Genomic DNA, 19878 nt, shown 5'->3' with positions numbered 1-19878 from the left:
GTCGTTGGATCTTTAAGGCCTTATTGGCCAATTTCTTCTCAGTTTCCCCCAGTAACAGTCCCAGAAGTCTTTGCGACAGTTAACTCGGCCCAGTTTTTTTGTCGTTGCTTAAGTGGCGAATTGCACTATGGGACTGTTTTGGTGGAAGAATTTTGACCTAGTTTCCCTCGCGACTTTTTAATAGCCAATCGTCTTCTTAAACAGTCTCATAAGACATTTCGAGACAACACCGACCCAATCTTGCACCAAACTGACCTAAAATAGCCAATACGCATCAGGGCTTCCCAAATGCAAGCATTTAGTTTATGAGAGAAGGAAGAGGAATTCCACTTTGGGTGAAAAGGTTTTAAAATTAGTTGAGTATCTTTAGAACAGACTCAAAGTGATAAATGGTCCATTGACTGAAGTACAGAAATTTTAATGAAATAGTCAAAATTCGCGGCGCAATCAAGCACGCTAGTAGAACTTCACTTCTGATCGGTTTAGGAATGGGCCATTTCCGAGTTCCAAATACTCTCACTTTCACAACGAGGCGAAGTGCGAAACTTTTGCCGTGAAAATGAGTTTAGTTGCATGAGAATAAGAGGCCTGAGGCAACTCGGAAATGGACTATTGGACGATGTCCTTTGTAATTATTCTTTCTTTCTTTCTTTCTTTCTTTCTTTCTTTCTTTCTTTCTTTCTTTCTTTCTTTCTTTCTTTCTTCCTTCCTTTACTTCCTTCTTTTCTTTCTTTCTTTCTTTCTTTCTTTCTTTCTTTCTTTCTTTCTTCCTTTCCTTCCTTCTTTCTTTCTTTCTTTCTTTCTTTCTTTCTTTCTTCCTTTCTTCCTTTACTTCCTTCTTTCTTTCTTTCTTTCTTTCTTTCTTTCTTCCTTTCTTCCTTTACTTCCTTCTTTCTTTCTTTCTTTCTTTCTTTCTTTCTTTCTTTTATTTATTTATTACGTTATATAGTTGATTCAATAAAGGTGGCTTTGAGCATTGGGAATTGGCAACTGGGCATTGAGCATTCAGGCTTACGGAACAATGTAATGATTTGCTTGAGTGACCACCAATGCCCAAAGCACCCATGAATCAGCTATATATTTGTTGCGCATTTATGCTGTCAGTGCCGTTTTTCATTGTGTTCTCTTGGTATTTTAGCGTCTCCTCTTTGAACAAGAGCGTCTACAAAACGCTAACAGACAACTGGAAGAAGAAGTCGGCAGACTGAAGGTAATTAAGTGTGTACAGAGCCCTTGCCATTTCTAAACAGCATGCTGTTTATTCGGAATCATATTCCAATGAGCGACGCATGGGAAGGCCTAGAGGGTACTAGTCGAGCGGTGATGGTGAACTTAGCCGATATAAGAGAACGGTCGACAGGCTGACGTTGTTAGAAATTGTCGATAACAGGAACAAAAATCCACACCCGATTCCGCTACTGTTTGATAGTTTCCTCTGTAATTACAGTTTCGATTCAACCTCAGCCCTTGTTCCCCTAGATTATGCCTTTAGAGTGCAAAAGTGCCACCCCTTACCTATCACGCCTCATTGTAGCGGATGGTTGTATTCAAGGTGTCCCGTACCCTTTCGGCGCTTTTAAAGTCTAATTCTGGGACATGATGAGAACTCAATACAGCGTAGAAAGTTAAGTCAGAATCTTAAATGTTGAAACTTTTTCGTTCTTTCAGGCTTTTTACGAAAACAATTTTGTTGAAAAAGGACAGTTGGAATCATACAAACAGGAACTCGAGGCTAAGGTGTGTAAAGGAGTTTGCGCATTGCATCTTGTTCAATGTCAAGTCATGTGTAAGGATTCCGGGCACATCCTCGGGGTAAAAATTTCACACCTGACGTCATACCGACCTTAAGCAAGGAAGGAGAGTCTAATACTCTCGCATATGAAAAATTACCTCCCTGCCCCCATGCGTGTTATAGATAGGAGGCATTTTAAAAAGAGACGCGTTTCTCCTCATAACTGTAACAAACTTCACAAAGCTAATGTGCTTTCGGCGAATATAACACCACTGTTTACAGATCTACCAATCCATACATCTACTGTTCCAATAATCTAAAGATCCAACGATCTACAGATTCACCGATCGTCAGATCTAAAGATCCATAGATCTACAGCTCCACTCACCTACAGATCCATCAGTCTACAGACCCATCGATCTACAGATCCAGCGATCTTCAGACCATAGATCTACAGATCCATCGATTTACCGAACCATCGAACTACCGATCCATCGATCTACAGATCCACCGATCCGCAGGTCCATAGATCTAAACATCAAGCGACCTCCACATCCATCGATCTAAAGATCCAGCGATCCACCGATCCACCGATCTACAGATCCATAGATCCACAGATCTACAGATCCACTGGTCTACAGTTCCCTAGATCTACAGTTCCACTGATCTACCCATCCATCAATCTATCCATCTAGTGATCTACAGATCCATTGATCTACAGACTGACCTACCCATCCATCGATCTAAAGATCCAGCGGTCTACAGATTCAAAGATCTACAGATCCACCCATCAAAAGATTAGTCAATCTAATGATCCATAGATCGATGGATCTATAGATCGGTGCATCCTTAGATCTATGGATCTTTAAATCGGTGGATCTGCAGATCTGGGGATCTGTAAATCGCCGGATCTGTAAATCGCTGGATCTGTAGATCGATGCATCTGTAGATCGCTGGATCGGTCGATCGCTGGATCTGTAGATCGCTGGATCGGTAGATCGATGGATCTATAGATCGCTGGATCTGTAGATCGCAGGATCAGTAGATCGCTGGATCTGTAGATCGCTCGATCGGTGGATCCATGGATCTATAGATCGCTGGATCGGTAGATCGATGGATCTATAGATCGCTGGATCGGTAGATCGCTGGATCTATAGATCGCTAGATCGCTGGATCTGTAGATCGCTGGATCGGTAGATCGATGGATCTACAGATCGCTGGATCTCTAGATCGCTGGATCGGTAGATCGATGGATCTGTAGATCGCTGGATCGGTAGATCGCTGGATCTGTAGATCGCTAGATCTACAGAGCGCTGGATCGGTAGATCGCGGGATCTATAGATCGCTGGATCTGTAGATCGGTAGATCGATGGGTCTATAGATCGCTGGATCTGTAGATCGCTAGATCGAATGTCGGTCGTTTCGCCTACAAGTCGTTTCGCCTACAAGTCGATTCGCCTACACTGACGTCGATTCGCCTACATGATCTGAGTTGTTTCGCCTACACATTTATACAAGTGTAAGTTTACCTTGTGACCAACATCTTTATCTTACGATCTATCGATCGATCGTTGCGATCTATATCGCATCGTTCTCGTATTAACAAATGACTATAGTCAAAATGTATAGTCTGTAATCCTAAAATGAAACCCCAGAATTTCAAGTACCTTTGATGTAACAACAGTTTCTGTTTTATATTTTGAAGTATTCTGCTTTGAACTGGGTCCACAACAAATACAACACCGCAATATCTGAAAACGCCGCCATCTTGGTAGCACGTGCTCAAGAATTCATTTGGTTGCTAAGTACAATTATGACGTAGACGCACAGCGCTTACGCTATGAAAGGACGGGAAATTCGGGGAAGTCGCTATATATTCGCGTTATATTAATACGCATTAACAGACAATGTTATATACAAACATATTTATTACTTACAACTAAACGAAGTACATGCGAGGACGTGTGGGTTGTCCAAGTGACACCCGCCCCATAAACAACAAATTCAAATTATAACTTAACCTAAATTGTAACTTAACCTAACTTAACCTATTGATTCACAGTTAATTTTAAAAAACTAAGTACATGCGGGGACAATCTGTGAACGCGTAAATACCAATTCTAACCTAACCTAGCATTACAATGATTATTTACTTATTTATTGCTTACAATCAAAACGAAGTACATGCGAGGACGTGTGGGTTGTCCAAGTGACACCCGCCCCATAAACAACAAATTCAAATTGTAACTTAACCTAAATTGTAACTTAACCTATTGATTCACGATTAATTTTAAAAAACTAAGTACATGCGGGACAATCTGTGAACGCGTAAATACCAATTCTATCCTAACCTAGCATTACAATGATTATTTACTTATCTAGAGCGTTTAGGTCCATTGAGATGGGCACATTGACGAAGAAGCTGTTCCGCATTTTTTCTTTGGCTACTGTAATCATCCCAAAGATTAAATACTTGGGCTTGAACTGACCTGTATTTCTTGCGCTGAATCCTGGTCAGTTTTTTTTCCGAGACTAAACGGATTCTCAGGGCTGTCAGCCGGGCCTCTTGGTGCAGAAGGTCGATGAGGAGGTAGAATGGCATATTCCATCTACCTGAAGCACGCCTGTGTAGGCCGTTATGCCAGCCTTCGATGTCGTTGTTGCTCCTGGTGGCCATCATGAAGACGCTCCAGCTTGATGGAGGCCAGATGCTGCTGCGGATCCACGTTTCGGCGACGTAGTTTACGAACTGTTTCAGTGGGGCGGTGGTGGCTTTCAGACTTAGCTGCTCAAACATAGGTGGGATTTGATCTTCTGGAAGGAATGGTAGCGCCATGAATTTCCGGAGATAAAGGTAGGTGCCTTGGTCGTTGCTGTATTGATGCTGGAGCCCCAACTCTTGAATCTGTACAAAACGGAACGGAAAGTTATAATTATTTTCGCCTCATGCAACACTTTCCATAAGGCTGTAGCCTTTCCATTCGAATTTCGTGAATAAAATTAAAGCTATACGCGCCGCGAATGTTAAACTTCGCTAACAACAGTAATCAGACGTGAGTCAGAATAGTGTTCTTGTTCAGTTCAACTTTCTTCTGAGAATAATATAAATTTAGAATAGGTTCTATGAGCTCTTATTTCTTGCAGTCAACATTTTGGACCTACCTTCCTCCAAAGAGCCTGCGTCCAATGGAACACGCATCCCTTGATCCTCACTTCAGGAAAGAGCTGGCGAAGAACACCCCACAATGCCTTTTCAAAATCAATCGTGATCTGCCGGACATCAGGCTCAACAGGAAGCATCTCAAGGATAGACTTCATGACCTAAAAAATTAAATGAAAAACAACTTCTTAGGTAAAAATAACATGGAAAAGAGAAGTGCCTTGTGAAGAAACTAGACAAGCCGCCTGATCAGCCTTACATCTTAAAGTACATACAGTTATTTGACATGTTACCTTACGATAGTCTTTTTTCTTTCTTCCAGACATCAATACGAAGACCAGTGGAACTTGCTTCGCGTGATCGTCGGTGCGCTGAAACGCGTTGATCGTAAACAGTTGCTGGAACGGATGTTTGACTAACTTGAATGTACCATCTATGTACCAAACCTTTGCTTTGCTTAGGTGAGCCAGCTGCTGGTCTGTTGCAAAGATGAGGTGGCGTCGTTTTCCACTATTCTTAATATCCGCCTTCAGGAAACCGTCTGGAATATGCTCGTGGCAGAGGTCGAAATCCAAATCTGAGGGATCCCTTGGTCTCGTAGACTGTCGAACTCTGTTGGCGGCCCTGGCGAGATGATCAGGTTTAGGAAGTGCGGGACATGGCTCATCTCCAAGTTCATTTAGAAGGACCTAATCGAAAAGAAGGAAATGAAGGAAACATTTTTGTAGTCACATCGCTTATTTTATTTCATACCCTGGTTTGTTCCAATTATTTTTAGATCGCTACTCGCAGATTACTATACGATTATTTGAATGAATATAAAATATTGATAAAAGTGTTGTAATCATAAATACTAGACGAAAATATACTATTTATTTATTGAATGGGGTCAGTTAAGTTGACCACCGTAAAAAGATTCAAATAGCTGACGTTTCGAGCACTAGCCTTTCGTCAGAACGAATCGCTAGCTGACGAAAGGCTAGCGCTCGAAACGTCAGCTATTTGAATCTTTTTACGTTGGTCAATTTACCTCACTCTATTTATGTATTAAATACTTTACCTCATTGACGATTGCTGACGCAAAATGTCACTTTCACGGGAAATTGGTAACATCGATTTTACCAGAATATACATTTCACCAAACTAAACCTTAGCTTAAAGTAATGTTTGAAGACCACTAATTTTGTATAGTTTCAAGATCTCCTCATTCTTAGTCTTTAAAACAGTTTAAGACCTACCATAGCTTCCTCACTGGACTCTTCAATTGCTGGCTGTGCCTGGGGACCGTAAATCGTCGATTGGTCCGCGAACGAATCTCTCAAAGGAGGGTTGAACTCTTCTGACTCTAGAATGTCTGCTGATGACTCTGTCATGGAGATTCTCGAGCTTTCAGCCACGGGACAAAGTGGACAGAACCAGACGATCTCGGCACCTGCGCGCACAGCAGCGCGATATTCTTGTTGAGAAATACCTGCGAAAAAAAAAATGTAAGCTGCGCAACGATTTCATCTAGCAAATATTGGCTGCTCGGATCCTCGGCTGTAATAAATGAAGTACAGTATGGAAGTTTTCACTTACCAGTATTACAAGTTCTGTGATTCCATTTGAAGCAACCGTCGCACTGAATTCCTTGTTGTTTTGCTGTGACGGGTTGTTGACACTGGATGCAGTTGTCGGCCATTCTTGAATTAATTTTCGGCAAGAGAGTTTTCGGATGAAGATGAAGAGATGGTTCTCGTATGGTGATCAATGATCGAATGATTCTATTGAATTAGTCTTTCATTTACTTATACATACGAGCAGTTGTTTGATTAATTCATTAGGATCACATTAAATTCATCTTAACCGTGATTTGTTATTTTCTTTCATTCACTAAATAGGTGATAACTGAAGATAATTATTTACATTACAATAACACGCGCGCGTGTTTTCTGAGAGGTAAACTTTGTTTTGTCTAACTGTTCATACCCTGCTCACGTTGGAACATTTGTTTTTATGTAACTTAAAGTTGTTGATGGAAATAAAACGAAATTTCGGCAAACCGGAACGCACCAAACCGCGCGTGGACGTGTAAAGACGATCCATCCCAAATGCACAAATATCAATCTCATATTCAAGTACGCTTGTATTACAAAACACGCATAATAAACTAGAACCTAGTCTACGCGCTGAGATCATGTCACGTGTAAAGACGATCCATCCCAAATCAAGCAAGTACGCTTGTATGACAAAAACGCATAATATACTATAACCTAGTCTTCGCACTGAGATCATGTCACGACGGGTAAGCTTGAGTTTTATCACAACAGGTAAGCTTCAGTCTTATTTATCTTAACTTCAGTGAAACAACTCAGATCATGTAGGCGAATCGACGTCAGTGTAGGCGAATCGACTTGTAGGCGAAACGACTTGTAGGAGCTGTAGATCGCTGGATCTATAGATCGCTGGATCGATAGATCTCTGGATCTGTAGATCGCTGGATCGGTAGATCACTTGATCTGTAGATCGCTGTATCGATAGATCGATGGATCTATAGATCGCTGGATCTCTAGATCGCTGGATCTATAGATCGCTGGATCTGTAGATAGCTGGATCGGTAGATTGCTCGATATGTAGATTGCTATATCTATAGATCGCTGGATCTATAGATCGCTGGATCTGTAGATAGCTGGATCGGTAGATTGCTCGATATGTAGATTGCTATATCTATAGATCGCTGGATCTATAGATCGCTGGATTTGTAGATCGCTCGATCGGTAGATCGCTGGAGCTCTAGATCGCTGGATTGTTAGATCGCTGGATCTGTAGATCTATAGACCGCTGGATCTGTAGATCGCTGGATCGTTAGATCAATGGATCTGTAGATCGCTGAATCGGTAGATCGCTGGATCTGTAGATCGCTGGATCGGTAGATCGCTGGAGCTGTAGATCGCTAGAGCTGTAGATCGCTGGATCGTTAGATCGCTGGATCTGTAGATCTGTAGATCGCTGGATCTGTAGATCGCTGGATCGTTATATCTCTGGAATCTGTAGATCGCTGGATCGGTAGATCGCTGGATCTGTAGATCGCTGGATTGGTAGATCGCTAAAGCTGTAGATCGCTGGATCTATAGATCGCTTGATCGTAAGATCGCTGGATCGGTAGATCGCTGGATTTCTAGATCGCTGGATCTGTAGATCGCTAGATCTATAGATCGCTGGATCTATAGATCGCTGGATCTGTAGATCGCTGGATCGGTAGATCACTTGATCTGTAGATCGCTGTATCGATAGATCGATGGATCTATAGATCGCTGGATCTCTAGATCGCTGGATCTATAGATCGCTGGATCTGTAGATAGCTGGATCGGTAGATTGCTCGATATGTAGATTGCTATATCTATAGATCGCTGGATCTATAGATCGCTGGATCTGTAGATAGCTGGATCGGTAGATTGCTCGATATGTAGATTGCTATATCTATAGATCGCTGGATCTATAGATCGCTGGATTTGTAGATCGCTCGATCGGTAGATCGCTGGAGCTCTAGATCGCTGGATTGTTAGATCGCTGGATCTGTAGATCTATAGACCGCTGGATCTGTAGATCGCTGGATCGTTAGATCAATGGATCTGTAGATCGCTGAATCGGTAGATCGCTGGATCTGTAGATCGCTGGATCGGTAGATCGCTGGAGCTGTAGATCGCTAGAGCTGTAGATCGCTGGATCGTTAGATCACTGGATCTGTAGATCTGTAGATCGCTGGATCTGTAGATCGCTGGATCGTTATATCTCTGGAATCTGTAGATCGCTGGATCGGTAGATCGCTGGATCTGTAGATCGCTGGATTGGTAGATCGCTAAAGCTGTAGATCGCTGGATCTATAGATCGCTTGATCGTTAGATCGCTGGATTGGTAGATCGCTGGAGCTGTAGATCTCTGGATCTATAGATCGCTGGGTCGTAAGATCGCTGGATCGGTAGATCGCTGGATTTGTAGATCGCTGGATCTGTAGATCGCTAGATCTATAGATCGCTGGATCTATAGATCGCTGGATCGGTAGATTGCTGGATCTATAGATCACTGGATCTGTAGATAGCTGGATCGGTAGATCGCTGGAGCTGTAGATCGCTGGATCTATAGATCGCTGGATTGTTAGATCGCTGGATCTGAAGATCTGTAGAACGCTGGTTCGGTAGATCGCTGGAGCTGTAGATCGCTGGATCGTAAGATCGCTAGATCGGTAGAGCGATGTATCTTTAGATCGCTCGATTCGTAGATCGCTCGATTGGTAGATCGCTTGATCGGTAGATCGCTGGATCGGTAGCTCGCTGGATCTATAGATCGCTGGATCTATAGATCGCTGGATCTGTAGATCGCTGGATCTATAGATCGCTGGATCTATAGATCCCTGGATCTGTAGATCGCTGGATCGTAAGATCGCTGGATCGGTAGATCGCTGGATATGTAGATAGCTGGATCGGTAGATTGCTGGATATGTAGATCGCTGGATGTATAGATCGCTGGATGTATAGATCGCTGAATCTATAGATCGCTGGATTTGTAGATCGCTCTATCGGTAGATCGCTGGAGCTGTAGATTGCTGGATCCATAGATCGCTGGATTGTTAGATCGCCGGATCTGTAGATCTGTAGATCGCTGGATCGGTAGATCGCTGGATCTGTAGATCGCTGGATCTATAGATCGCTGGATCTATAGATCGCTGGATCTGTAGATCGCTGGATCTGTAGATCGCCGGATCAGTAGATCGCTGAAGCTGTAGATCGCTTGATCTATAGATCGCTGGATAGTTACATCGCTGGATCTGTAGATCGCTGGATCGGTAGATCGCTGGATCGTTACATCGCTGGATCTGTAGATCGCTGGATCGGTAGATCGATGGATCTATAGATCGTTGGATTTCTAGATCGCTGGATCGGTTGATCGCTAGATCGGTATAGCGATGGATTTTTAGATCGTCGGATCGGTAGATCGATGCATCTGTAGATCGCTGGATCGTAAGATCGCTGGATCGGTAGATCGATGGATCTGTAGATCGCTGGATCGGTAGATCGCTGGATCTGTAGATCGCTGGATCTATAGATCGCATCGCTGGATCTATAGATCGCATCGCTGGATCTATAGATCGCTGGATCTGTAGATCTACCGATCGTAAGATCGCTGGATCTGTAGATCGCTGGATCGGTAGATCGCTGGAGCTGTAGATCGCTTGATCTATAGATCACTGGATCGTTAGATCGCTGGATCTGTAGATCGCTGGATCGGTAGATCGATGGATCTGTAGATCACTGGATCGGTAGATTGCTGGATATGTAGATTTCTAGATCTATAGATCGCTGGATCTATAGATCGCTGGATCTGTAGATCGCTGGATCGGTAGATCGCTGGATCGGTAGATCGCTGGATCGGTAGATCGCTGCAGCTGTAAATCGCCGGATCTATAGATCGCTGGATTGTTAGATCGCTGAATCTGTACATCTGTAGATCGCTGGATCGGTAGATCGCTGGAGCTGTAGATCGCTGGATCTATAGATCGCTGGATCGATAGATCTCTGGATCTGTAGATCGCTGGATCGTTAGATCGCTGGATCTGTATATCGCTGGATCGGTAGATCGCAGGAGCTGTAGATCGCTGGATCTATAGATCGCTGGATCTTTAGATCGCTGGATCGGTAGATGGTTGGATCTGTAGATCGCTGGATCGTTACATCGCTTGGTCTGTAGATTGCTGGATCGGTGGATCGCTGGATCTGTTGATCGCTGGATCGGTAGATCGCTGGAGCTGTAGATCGCTGGATCTATAGATCGTTGGATCGTTAGATCGCTGGAGCTGTAGATCGCCGGATCGTAAGATCGCTGGATCGGTAGATCGCTGGATCTATAGATCGTTGGATCTATAGATCGCTGGATCTATAGATCGCTGGATCTGTAGATCGCTGGATCGGTAGATCGCTGGATCGGTAGATCGCTGGATCGGTAGATCGCTGGATCTGTAGATCGCTGGATCGGTAGATCGTTGGAGCTGTAGATCGCTGGATCTTTAGATCGCTGGATCGGTAGATCGGTGGATCTATAGATCGTTGGATCTATCAGTCGCTGGATCTGTAGATCGCTGGATCGGTAGATCGATGGATCTGTAGATCACTGGATCGTAAGATCGCTGGATCGGTAGATCGCTGGGTCGGTAGATCGATGGATCTGTAGATCGCTGGATCGGTAGATCGCTTGATCTGTAGATCGCTAGATCTATAGATCGCTTCGCTGGATCTATAGATCGCTGGATCTATAGATCGCTAGATCTATGGATCGCTGGATCTATAGATCGCTGGATCGGTAGATCGATGGATCTATAGATCGTTGGATATCTAGATCGTGGATCGGTTAATCGCTAGGTCGGTAGAGCGATGGATCTGTTGATCGCTGGATCGGTAGATCGATGGATCTGTAGATCGCTGGATCGGTAGATCGATGGATCTATAGATCGCTGGATCTGTAGATCGCTGGATCGGTAGATCGATAGATCTATAGATCGCTGGATCTGTAGATCGCTGGATCGGTAGATCGATGGATCTATAGATCGCTGGATCTGTAGATCGCTTGGTCGGTAGATCGCTGGATTGGTAGATCGTTGGAGCTGTAGATCGCTGGATCTTTAGATCGCTGGATCGGTAGATCGGTGGATCTATAGATCGTTGGATCTATAAGTCGCATCGCTGGATCTATAGATCGCTGGATCTGTAGATCTACCGATCGTAAGATCGCTGGATCTGTAGATCGCTGGATCGGTAGATCGCTGGAGCTGTAGATCGCTTGATCTATAGATCACTGGATCGTTAGATCGCTGGATCTGTAGATCGCTGGATCGGTAGATCGATGGATCTGTAGATCGCTGGATCGGTAGATCGCTGGATCTGTAGATCGCTGGATCTATAGATCGCTGGTTCTGTAGATAGCTGGATCGGTAGATTGCTGGATATGTAGATTTCTAGATCTATAGATCGCTGGATCTGTAGATCGCTGGATCTGTAGATCGCTGGATCGGTAGATCGCTGTATCGGTAGATCGCTGCAGCTGTAAATCGCTGGATCTATAGATCGCTGGATTGTTAGATCGCTGGATCTGTAGATCGCTGGATCGGTAGATCGCTGGAGCTGTAGATCGCTGGATCGTTAGATCGCTGGATCGATAGATCTCTGGATCTGTAGATCGCTGGATCGTTAGATCGCTGGATCTGTAGATCGCTGGATCGGTAGATCGCTGGAGCTGTAGATCGCTGGATCTTTAGATCGCTGGATCGGTAGATGGCTGGATCTGTAGATCGCTAGATCGTTACATCGCTTGGTCTGTAGATTGCTGGATCGGTAGATCGCTGGATCTGTTGATCGCTGGATCGGTAGATCGCTGGAGCTGTAGATCGCTGGATCTATAGATCGTTGGATCGTTAGATCGCTGGAGCTGTAGATCGCCGGATCGTAAGATCGCTGGATCGGTAGATCGCTGGATCTGTAGATGGGTAGATCGCTGGATCTATAGATCGCTGGATCTATAGATCGCTGGATCTATAGATCGCTGGATCTATAGATCGCTGGATCGGTAGATCGCTGGATCGGTAGATGTATGTATGTATGTAAATCTTTATTTAAACACGGGAAATCATCAGTTAAGTTTAAGTTAAAAACTAAAACTAATTACAACTGCTTTACATGATTGCCGTGTGGGAATCCGATATATCAGCTACCTTCTTGATATTTCGCTTAAAATGCTCAACGGATGCAGCGTTTTTTAAGTTTTTGGGCAAGTTATTCCATAACATGGCCCCGCTGTAAGAGAAGCTTCGTTTCAAATAATTGGTGTTTGGTTTGGACAGGGTCAGCCTTCCCTCAGAGTTTCTTAAGTTGTAAGCAGAGTGACGCTGAGAGAAAAGACTTTGTAGATATTTTGGAGCAAGGTCATGTATGGTTTTATACATCATTAAGGCTTTTTGTTTCTTTCGTCGAAGAGATAGCCTCTCCCAGCTGAGGGTGGAGAGAAGGTGGTTTGAGGTCGCATCAAAGGGTGATTTAGTAATAACTCTGGCTGCACGATTCTGTAATTTTTGGAGCTTATCACTCAAGTACCCACTCAAACAGTCCCAGACGGGGCTGCAGTAATCAAAATGAGGCATAATTAAAGCGTTATAAATTTGAATTGCAGTTTCTTTGGATATAAAGGGCCGCACACGTTTTAGGGCGCCTATAGCTGAAGAGACTTTCTTGCAAATCTCTTCAACGTGTTTACCCCAAGAGAGTTGAGCATCTATGGTAAGACCCAAGGATTTGGTATGATCGACTCTCTTGATAATTTGGTCATCAATTTTGATTTCTACATCGTCACATTGGGCAGATAGTCTTTGTCTTGATCCAATAATCATTAGCTCTGTTTTAGCAACATTTAGACTGAGCTTGTTAGCTTTCAGCCAACAGCTAAGGTTATTTAATTCAGGGGTTAGAGCTAGCTTAAGCTCTGTTAACGTCTTAGCAGATAACGTAAGGTTGGTGTCATCGGCAAACATTCTTGGTACGGGGCCCCGCAGGGAGTTGGGAAGATCATTAATGTAAATTAAAAATAGCAAAGGACCCAATATGCTACCCTGCGGCACGCCGCAACTGAGGGTACGAGCAGATAATAGTTTGCCACTAACATTACATCTTTGGGTTCGGCCACTTAAGTACGACGAGAACCATTTTATAGCTGCCTGATCGGTAGATCGCTGGATCGGTAGATCGCTGGATCTGTAGATCGCTGGATCGGTAGATCGTTGGAGCTGTAGATCGCTGGATCTTTGGATCGGTAGATCGGTGGATCTATAGATCGTTGGATCTATAAGTCGCTGGATCTGTAGATCGCTGGATCGGTAGATCGATGGATCTGTAGATCACTGGATCGTAAGATCGCTGGATCGGTAGATCGCTGGGTCGGTAGATCGATGGATCTGTAGATCGCTGGATCGGTAGATCGCTGGATCTGTAGATCGCTAGATCTATAGATCGCTTCGCTGGATCTATAGATCGCTGGATCTATAGATCGCTAGATCTATGGACCGCTGGATCTATAGATCGCTGGATCGGTAGATCGCTGGATCGGTAGATCGCTGGATCTATAGATCGCTGGATCTATAGATCGCTGGATCTATAGATCGCTGGATCTGTAGATCGCTGGATCGGTAGATCGATGGATCTATAGATCGTTGGATATCTAGATCGTGGATCGGTTGATCGCTAGGTCGGTAGAGCGATGGATCTGTTGATCGCTGGATCGGTAGATCGATGGATCTGTAGATCGCTGGATCGGTAGATCGATGGATCTATAGATCGCTGGATCTGTAGATCGCTGGATCGGTAGATCGATAGATCTATAGATCGCTGGATCTGTAGATCGCTGGATCGGTAGATCGATGGATCTATAGATCGCTGGATCTGTAGATCGCTTGGTCGGTAGATCGCTGGATTGGTAGATCGATGGATCCGTAGAGCGGGGGATCCACAGATCGCTCTATCTGTGTCACGTCAGTCGTGAGGTTTTACATCGGGGATGAGCAGGATTCTGATATCGCAGTTCAAGTTTGAAAAACCGATGTTTATCTTTGAACGCTTAAGACACATCAGTTGATAGACTGGCTAGTCTGCTGTATATACACTGCGGTGTTATAATTGCGGAAAGCAAATTAGTTTTGCGAAGTTTGCCCCCTCTTTTTTAATGTCTGCTACCCATTACACGCCCCTGGTTGGGCTCCCACAAATAAATATACGCCACTGCATGGCTACTAGATTATTTAGGCTAGTAAATATATAGCTCTTTGCAGCCCTTGAGTTGTTTTTATAGCATATTTTTGCAGTGTTATTTCCTTTGTGTTTTTAATAGTCACGATTTCAATTGAATCGTAAATTGGAAGAAGTCAACGCCCATTTAGAAGAGCAGGTATGAATTTGCAACTACATTTTTTGTTGGATGAATGATCTAATATATTGTAAACTTGACTGATTTATTGTGAACTTGATTTGATGTGTTTCATTGAAATCGGTAATAAACACAGTTATTGGTTTACAAGTGTAAGGTTGAATATTACCCAATTTCCTACTCGAGCCTTAACTTGTGTTTATATCTCAAAGTCGTTGTTAGTCTTTTGGCACGATATATGAGAGGGTGCCTTAATTTATTCGGGTTGATCAAACTTTGGAACCGGTTAAATTACGATCGCATAATTTCGCTAGAGTATTCATTAGGTGACGGTTTAAATGATATCGCACGAAAGGCAGTTGAGAATTTGATTTCGTAATGAATTCTCAAGATATTTAATTTTGTTTCTCATTTTCTTTAGGCCGTTGCCCGAGAGAAACTCGACAAAATGCGGGAAGAGAACGAATCGAAGACAAGAAAGCAGTTAGAGATGACCATATCAGGCTTAAAGGTGGGTAGATCCCCAAATTTAATATTTCATTGGGAAGTGTCGCATTGCGGGGAAAACAAGAATCTCTTGGGCTCAAAGTTGGTGAACATGGTACATTATTGGCGATGAGAAAATGTGGAATAGAGAATTAACATATCTGAAACCAATCGCTGTAAAACGCAGTAGGCTTCACGTATATGAATTACCCATCTCTTCATAACTGTACCTGATTTGGTTAAAACTTCCCTTTTATCAATGAGGGCACTCTGCACGAGTATATCAATTTTTTGGCCACTTGAAAAACTGCGTGCATTTCAATTAACGTTGGCGTTTACTGTTACTTTATCAGGCTGATGTTGCTAAAATGCGCGCGGGTTTGCATGAGAGCCAAACACAAAAAGAAACTTTTGATGCTGAAGCCAAGAGGTACAAGGTAAGGTTTACTGATAATGCTGCTGTCCATTCACGCACATTTAATTATGTATTGTTTCCCTAATCTATTTTGCCTTTTACGGTATGATTTTTAACCTTAAAATGTACATAAGCTTTTTCTTTCAAGTGGCCGGCGGCAATGCATATTAATTGACGAAAAAGAAAGTTTTTACTTAAAAAAAGGTTCAACTACCGCAGGACTGCTGGGACACCAACATAGCCGCCGTTTTATGGTTTTTGGAACACCAATATTGCTGGAGTGACGTCATTTGATACCGCTCTATATAAAGAATAAACTGAAGTGTATGTTTCGCGTTTTTCTAGGATTTGTACCAGAGTGAATTAAAATCTAAAGACAAACTCGCCAACCGCTTGTATAAAGCAAATGAGAAGATGACGGAGTCCCAACACTTGCTCAAGTGAGTTGTTACAAGACGTTCTTTACTTCACCCTCCTGGAAAAATTAGTGCAGTGTGTTTATGCGAAGAGTGGATGTAAATATTTCATGCTTAATTGATAGTAGAAGCGCTCGTGTTGTTTCAGTTGCCCGTTTATTGAAAGTCCTGGTAATTCGGGGACCCGAAACCAAATATTAGTATAGGTATTATAGCATGATTTGTAGTGATATTTGGCATAAATACCACGAGTGATATTTCGAAATTTTTATACGTAATTTCATGAGCCGTTAGGCGAGTGAAATTTGAAACAATTTTAAAATATCACGAGTGGTATTTATGCCAGATATCACGTACAAATCCTGCTATTATTTGTTTATTCTGCTACCCGCAAAAGGTTTGTAATTTTCACCTGTAGGTATTTCAAATTAAGATGAAATACCACTGCTCTAAGCCAATCAAATTGCAGAAATTTTTCATGTAGTAGTATAAAAAGGAAAATCTTATTGATAAAAGCGTGGAACTTATTTCACAAACCAGTCCATTTTGGTTTGGTAACTGATAGTCTTATCATGTTATCTCCAAAACGTTTGACACCTCGATCTTGAATGTAAACTTGTAACCAAACAGCTTTACGAGGCCGGTAATCACCAGGCCCCGGTTGCTCAATACTTGGGTAACGCTTTTCACCGGATAAATCGCTATCCAGCGGATACGAAAACCACCTCTTGAACAACCGGGACCAGGAATTTCGAGAAACGGGCCCCGGGTCCACCTAGTGGCGGGTTAAAGCGGTACTTGAACCCAGTCTCCCCGGGTTACAAGTCTGGCGCCTGGATCACTCAGGCACCCTGCCTTGGCAACATTATTTTAAAGTCAATTTATTTATTTATTTGCCACAGACGTGTAAAAATACAAATAATATAAGATAAGTAGAAAAAAGGAGTGGAGAGGAGACCTAACAGAAACTGTATGAGCTTATGAGAGATTAGGCGTTGTCCATCTACGGTCTGTAGCTGTTTACATCAAGTGAAGCAAGAGACGGCGTTAAGTCCAATGTGGAAAAGATATGATTGTTTTTTCATATGCACTTATTAATTTCATAAATGAGGAAAGGGATTGAAAGTTGATGCCTTCGTTGTCAATTGAATTACAAAACTTGGGTCTTTGAAACTAATGAAAACGTCTTAGTGTTTGTTCGACAACAGGGTAGACGGTAGACCTGGAATTTCTAGTATTGTAAGAGGGGAATTTGTTGTTTTGAGAGGATTTGTTTTAAGGTCGCTTCTGTAGATTAACTCTTGCATTGTTGTGTTCGTAGTCTCGAAAGATCACGGAGGAGTTTTGAGGGTTTTCAACGTGGTCCCTCTCCGCAGCCCTTAATATCAGACTCCCTGGGCGGTTTATATGGCTCACCTGACGCCAGTCCCGATAGAATGCACTCAAAGGTAATGAAAAGTGTTTGTAGTTACACACGCTAGGATTACAGCGTTATGTCACAGTATTTTTTTGTATGACCTTCAAAATATTGCGCGCGAACAAGAACTTTTTTTTTTTTTTTTTTTTTTTTTTTTTATTTGCTTTACTTAACCCAATAATTACAATATTGAACACTGCTTACACTGCTTACATTATTTACAACATTCATACCATACTTACAATACTGACAATACTTATTGCTTACATTGCTAACAATACTACTGTTTTCAAACATTATTACATTTCGTATGCTTCAAGTACACAGTTGCATCAGAAGAAACTTATTTAAGGATAGTTGGCGTTATTGAGGCAGGATAAGCTACGGATGAAAGACATAGAGAATATCAGGGGGCGTTGGGAATAGCGCCATGGTAGAAACGATAGTTTCTACGTGATGTCGTGTAGGAATGACCATTGTTTGGGCAGAACATTGTTTGCTTCTGCTTGTGCTTGTATGTTGTAAATTGTCTTTAGGTGTTTGAGAAATCCTTGCAATAGAGGTATAGCTTCTTTTGTTTTGCAGAGCCAGATATAGTGCCTGGCAATAAGAAAACAAAAGTTGATCTGGCGTTGAAGTTTAGAAGAGTCTGATCTCAGGCCTAGTGAAACAGTCATGTCTGCAGAGTAACTATCGGGAATAATTTGGCAAAGTTTTAATCGCGTTATGATGCTCTCCCAGAAGAGCGCCGTTTTGGGGCAGGACCAGAAAAGGTGTACGAGTTTTTCTGGTTCTTTTTTACAAAAGGAGCAGTTGGAGTTTTCTTTTACTCTTATCTTAGTTAAGAAAGCGTTTGTTGGTATTCTTCTGTGCAGCAATTTAAATTGAAATTCCCTGAGTTTTATGCTTTTTGTGATTTTATGAGCTAGCTGGTAGGTCGCACCCCACGTTATTTCGTTTTGACCTAAGTTGCAGTCTTGATTCCATTTTTGCTGGCTTGTAGTAGGGGGGGCACTTTTCTTTGTAATTAATTTGTCATACACCAACTTGCTTGCTTTTTGGGCTTTCATTAGTTTTGTCGAAAAGCTTTCGTAACTATTACCTTCGTTTGTGTGGTCACCTTGGTTGAATGTGTTGCATAGCTTTTTAAGAGCAGAAATTATTCCACAGTATGCCAAGGGTTGGACCTTGATGTCGTATTTGTTTAAAAGTTCTGGTGGAGTGAGGAATTTTCCTTCTCTGTTCCTTAAGTGCTTAACTTTTGTGATGCCTTTACGAAACCATTCTTTAAAGAAAATAGGGCTGTCGTTAATCCTTACAAGTGAGTTGTACCATATGCCTTGTTCTGAAAGCTGGCTCTCTGATGTTATCCTCTCTTCAAAATTGATTTCTGACCAGATTAGGAGAATTTCCTTTAAGAAACTGTCTTGCGTTTTGAAGATATTAGCTATGTCTATCTTATTAAGGTTGCTTGTGAACGGTAGGGTACACTCAAACTTTTTCAGTTCAAGATCTAGAAAAAGTTTCCATTTACCCTGATTATCTGTATCCAGGTACTTTTTTATCCAAGTGGTTTTTAGCGCTTTATTGAAAGATAGTATGTCAATCATTTTGAGGCCACCTGCTGGGTAATTGTTAATCATAATATCTCGCTTTATTTTATCGCCCTTTCCGTTCCAAAGGAACAAGTAAAAGAGCTTGTTAATCTCGCTAATTATTTTTTTGTTTGTGCACAAGGGTGCCAAGACGTACACAATTTGAGAAGCTACTAAGCTTTTCAGAACAGTGATCTTCCCACTTAAGGTTAATCTACGGTATTTCCAGTTGCTTAGAATATTGTTAATTTTTTCCAGTTTTTCCTTATAATTTAGAAGTACAGTGTTTTCAGGGTCTGTCGTAAACCAAACGCCTAAAGATTTTACTTTGTTTGTTTGCCATCTGAAATTTCTTTCTGGAAGAAGAATTTCTGTTTTTCCACTATATGTTCCGATCCAAATTGCTTCTGTTTTTTTACTGTTGAGTTTGAGACCCGAGGCTTCTCCAAAATCGTCAAGTGTGTTGAGAGCAGCTGAGAGCGACGTTTGTGAACCATTCAATATTAAGGTTGTATCGTCTGCGTATTGACTTATTTTAATTTCCTCTTGGTTAACGTGTATTCCTCTGATATTGCTGTTTCTTTTAAAAGCCTTGGCTAAGACTTCGACTGAAAGAACAAATAGATATGGAGACAACGGGCACCCCTGCCTGACCCCTCTTTCAATTTTAAAGAAATTGCTTGTCCAGCCGTTGTTTAAGAAGCAGCTCTCTATGTTGCTG

At 42.4% G+C, this 19878-nt stretch overlaps 2 protein-coding genes across 2 annotated transcripts in view; one reads left to right on the top strand and one right to left on the bottom strand.

The window, feature by feature from the left end:
* The window catches only part of LOC140922200 (uncharacterized), a 66633-nt gene that overhangs the window by 42186 nt on the left and 4569 nt on the right, over nt 1-19878 (top strand). Inside the window, exons 49-55 of the mRNA XM_073372178.1 lie at nt 1139-1210; nt 1669-1737; nt 14793-14849; nt 15250-15339; nt 15668-15751; nt 16075-16169; nt 17467-17593. Coding sequence (XP_073228279.1) covers nt 1139-1210; nt 1669-1737; nt 14793-14849; nt 15250-15339; nt 15668-15751; nt 16075-16169; nt 17467-17593 — 594 coding nt within the window. The remainder of the gene's footprint in view (nt 1-1138; nt 1211-1668; nt 1738-14792; nt 14850-15249; nt 15340-15667; nt 15752-16074; nt 16170-17466; nt 17594-19878) is intronic.
* LOC140923445 (uncharacterized) lies at nt 3693-6573 on the bottom strand. The gene is made up of 5 exons (XM_073373538.1): nt 6471-6573; nt 6131-6363; nt 5186-5581; nt 4895-5053; nt 3693-4637 (listed from the first exon to the last, which is right to left on the bottom strand). Exons 1-5 carry the CDS (start codon nt 6571-6573, stop codon nt 4107-4109), a joined length of 1422 nt encoding a protein of 473 aa, XP_073229639.1. The 3' UTR covers nt 3693-4106.

Source organism: Porites lutea, chromosome 13 (genome assembly GCF_958299795.1).
Source record: "Porites lutea chromosome 13, jaPorLute2.1, whole genome shotgun sequence".
Classification (NCBI taxonomy): Eukaryota; Metazoa; Cnidaria; class Anthozoa; order Scleractinia; family Poritidae; genus Porites; species Porites lutea.
The sequence above is the reverse complement of the archived record's forward strand: the minus strand, read 5'-3'. Positions and strand labels throughout refer to the sequence as shown.

Excerpts from the sequence above, each read along its gene's own strand:
- LOC140923445 (XM_073373538.1), bottom strand. The coding sequence starts at position 6,573 with ATGGCCGACAACTGCATCCAGTGTCAACAACCCGTCACAGCAAAACAA. Across the intron at positions 5,582-6,130 it reads AGTCCAGTGAGGAAGCTATG|GTCCTTCTAAATGAACTTGG; the intron begins GTAGGTCTTAAA and ends CTTTTCGATTAG. Across the intron at positions 5,054-5,185 it reads AGAAAAAAGACTATCGTAAG|GTCATGAAGTCTATCCTTGA; the intron begins GTAACATGTCAA and ends TTAATTTTTTAG.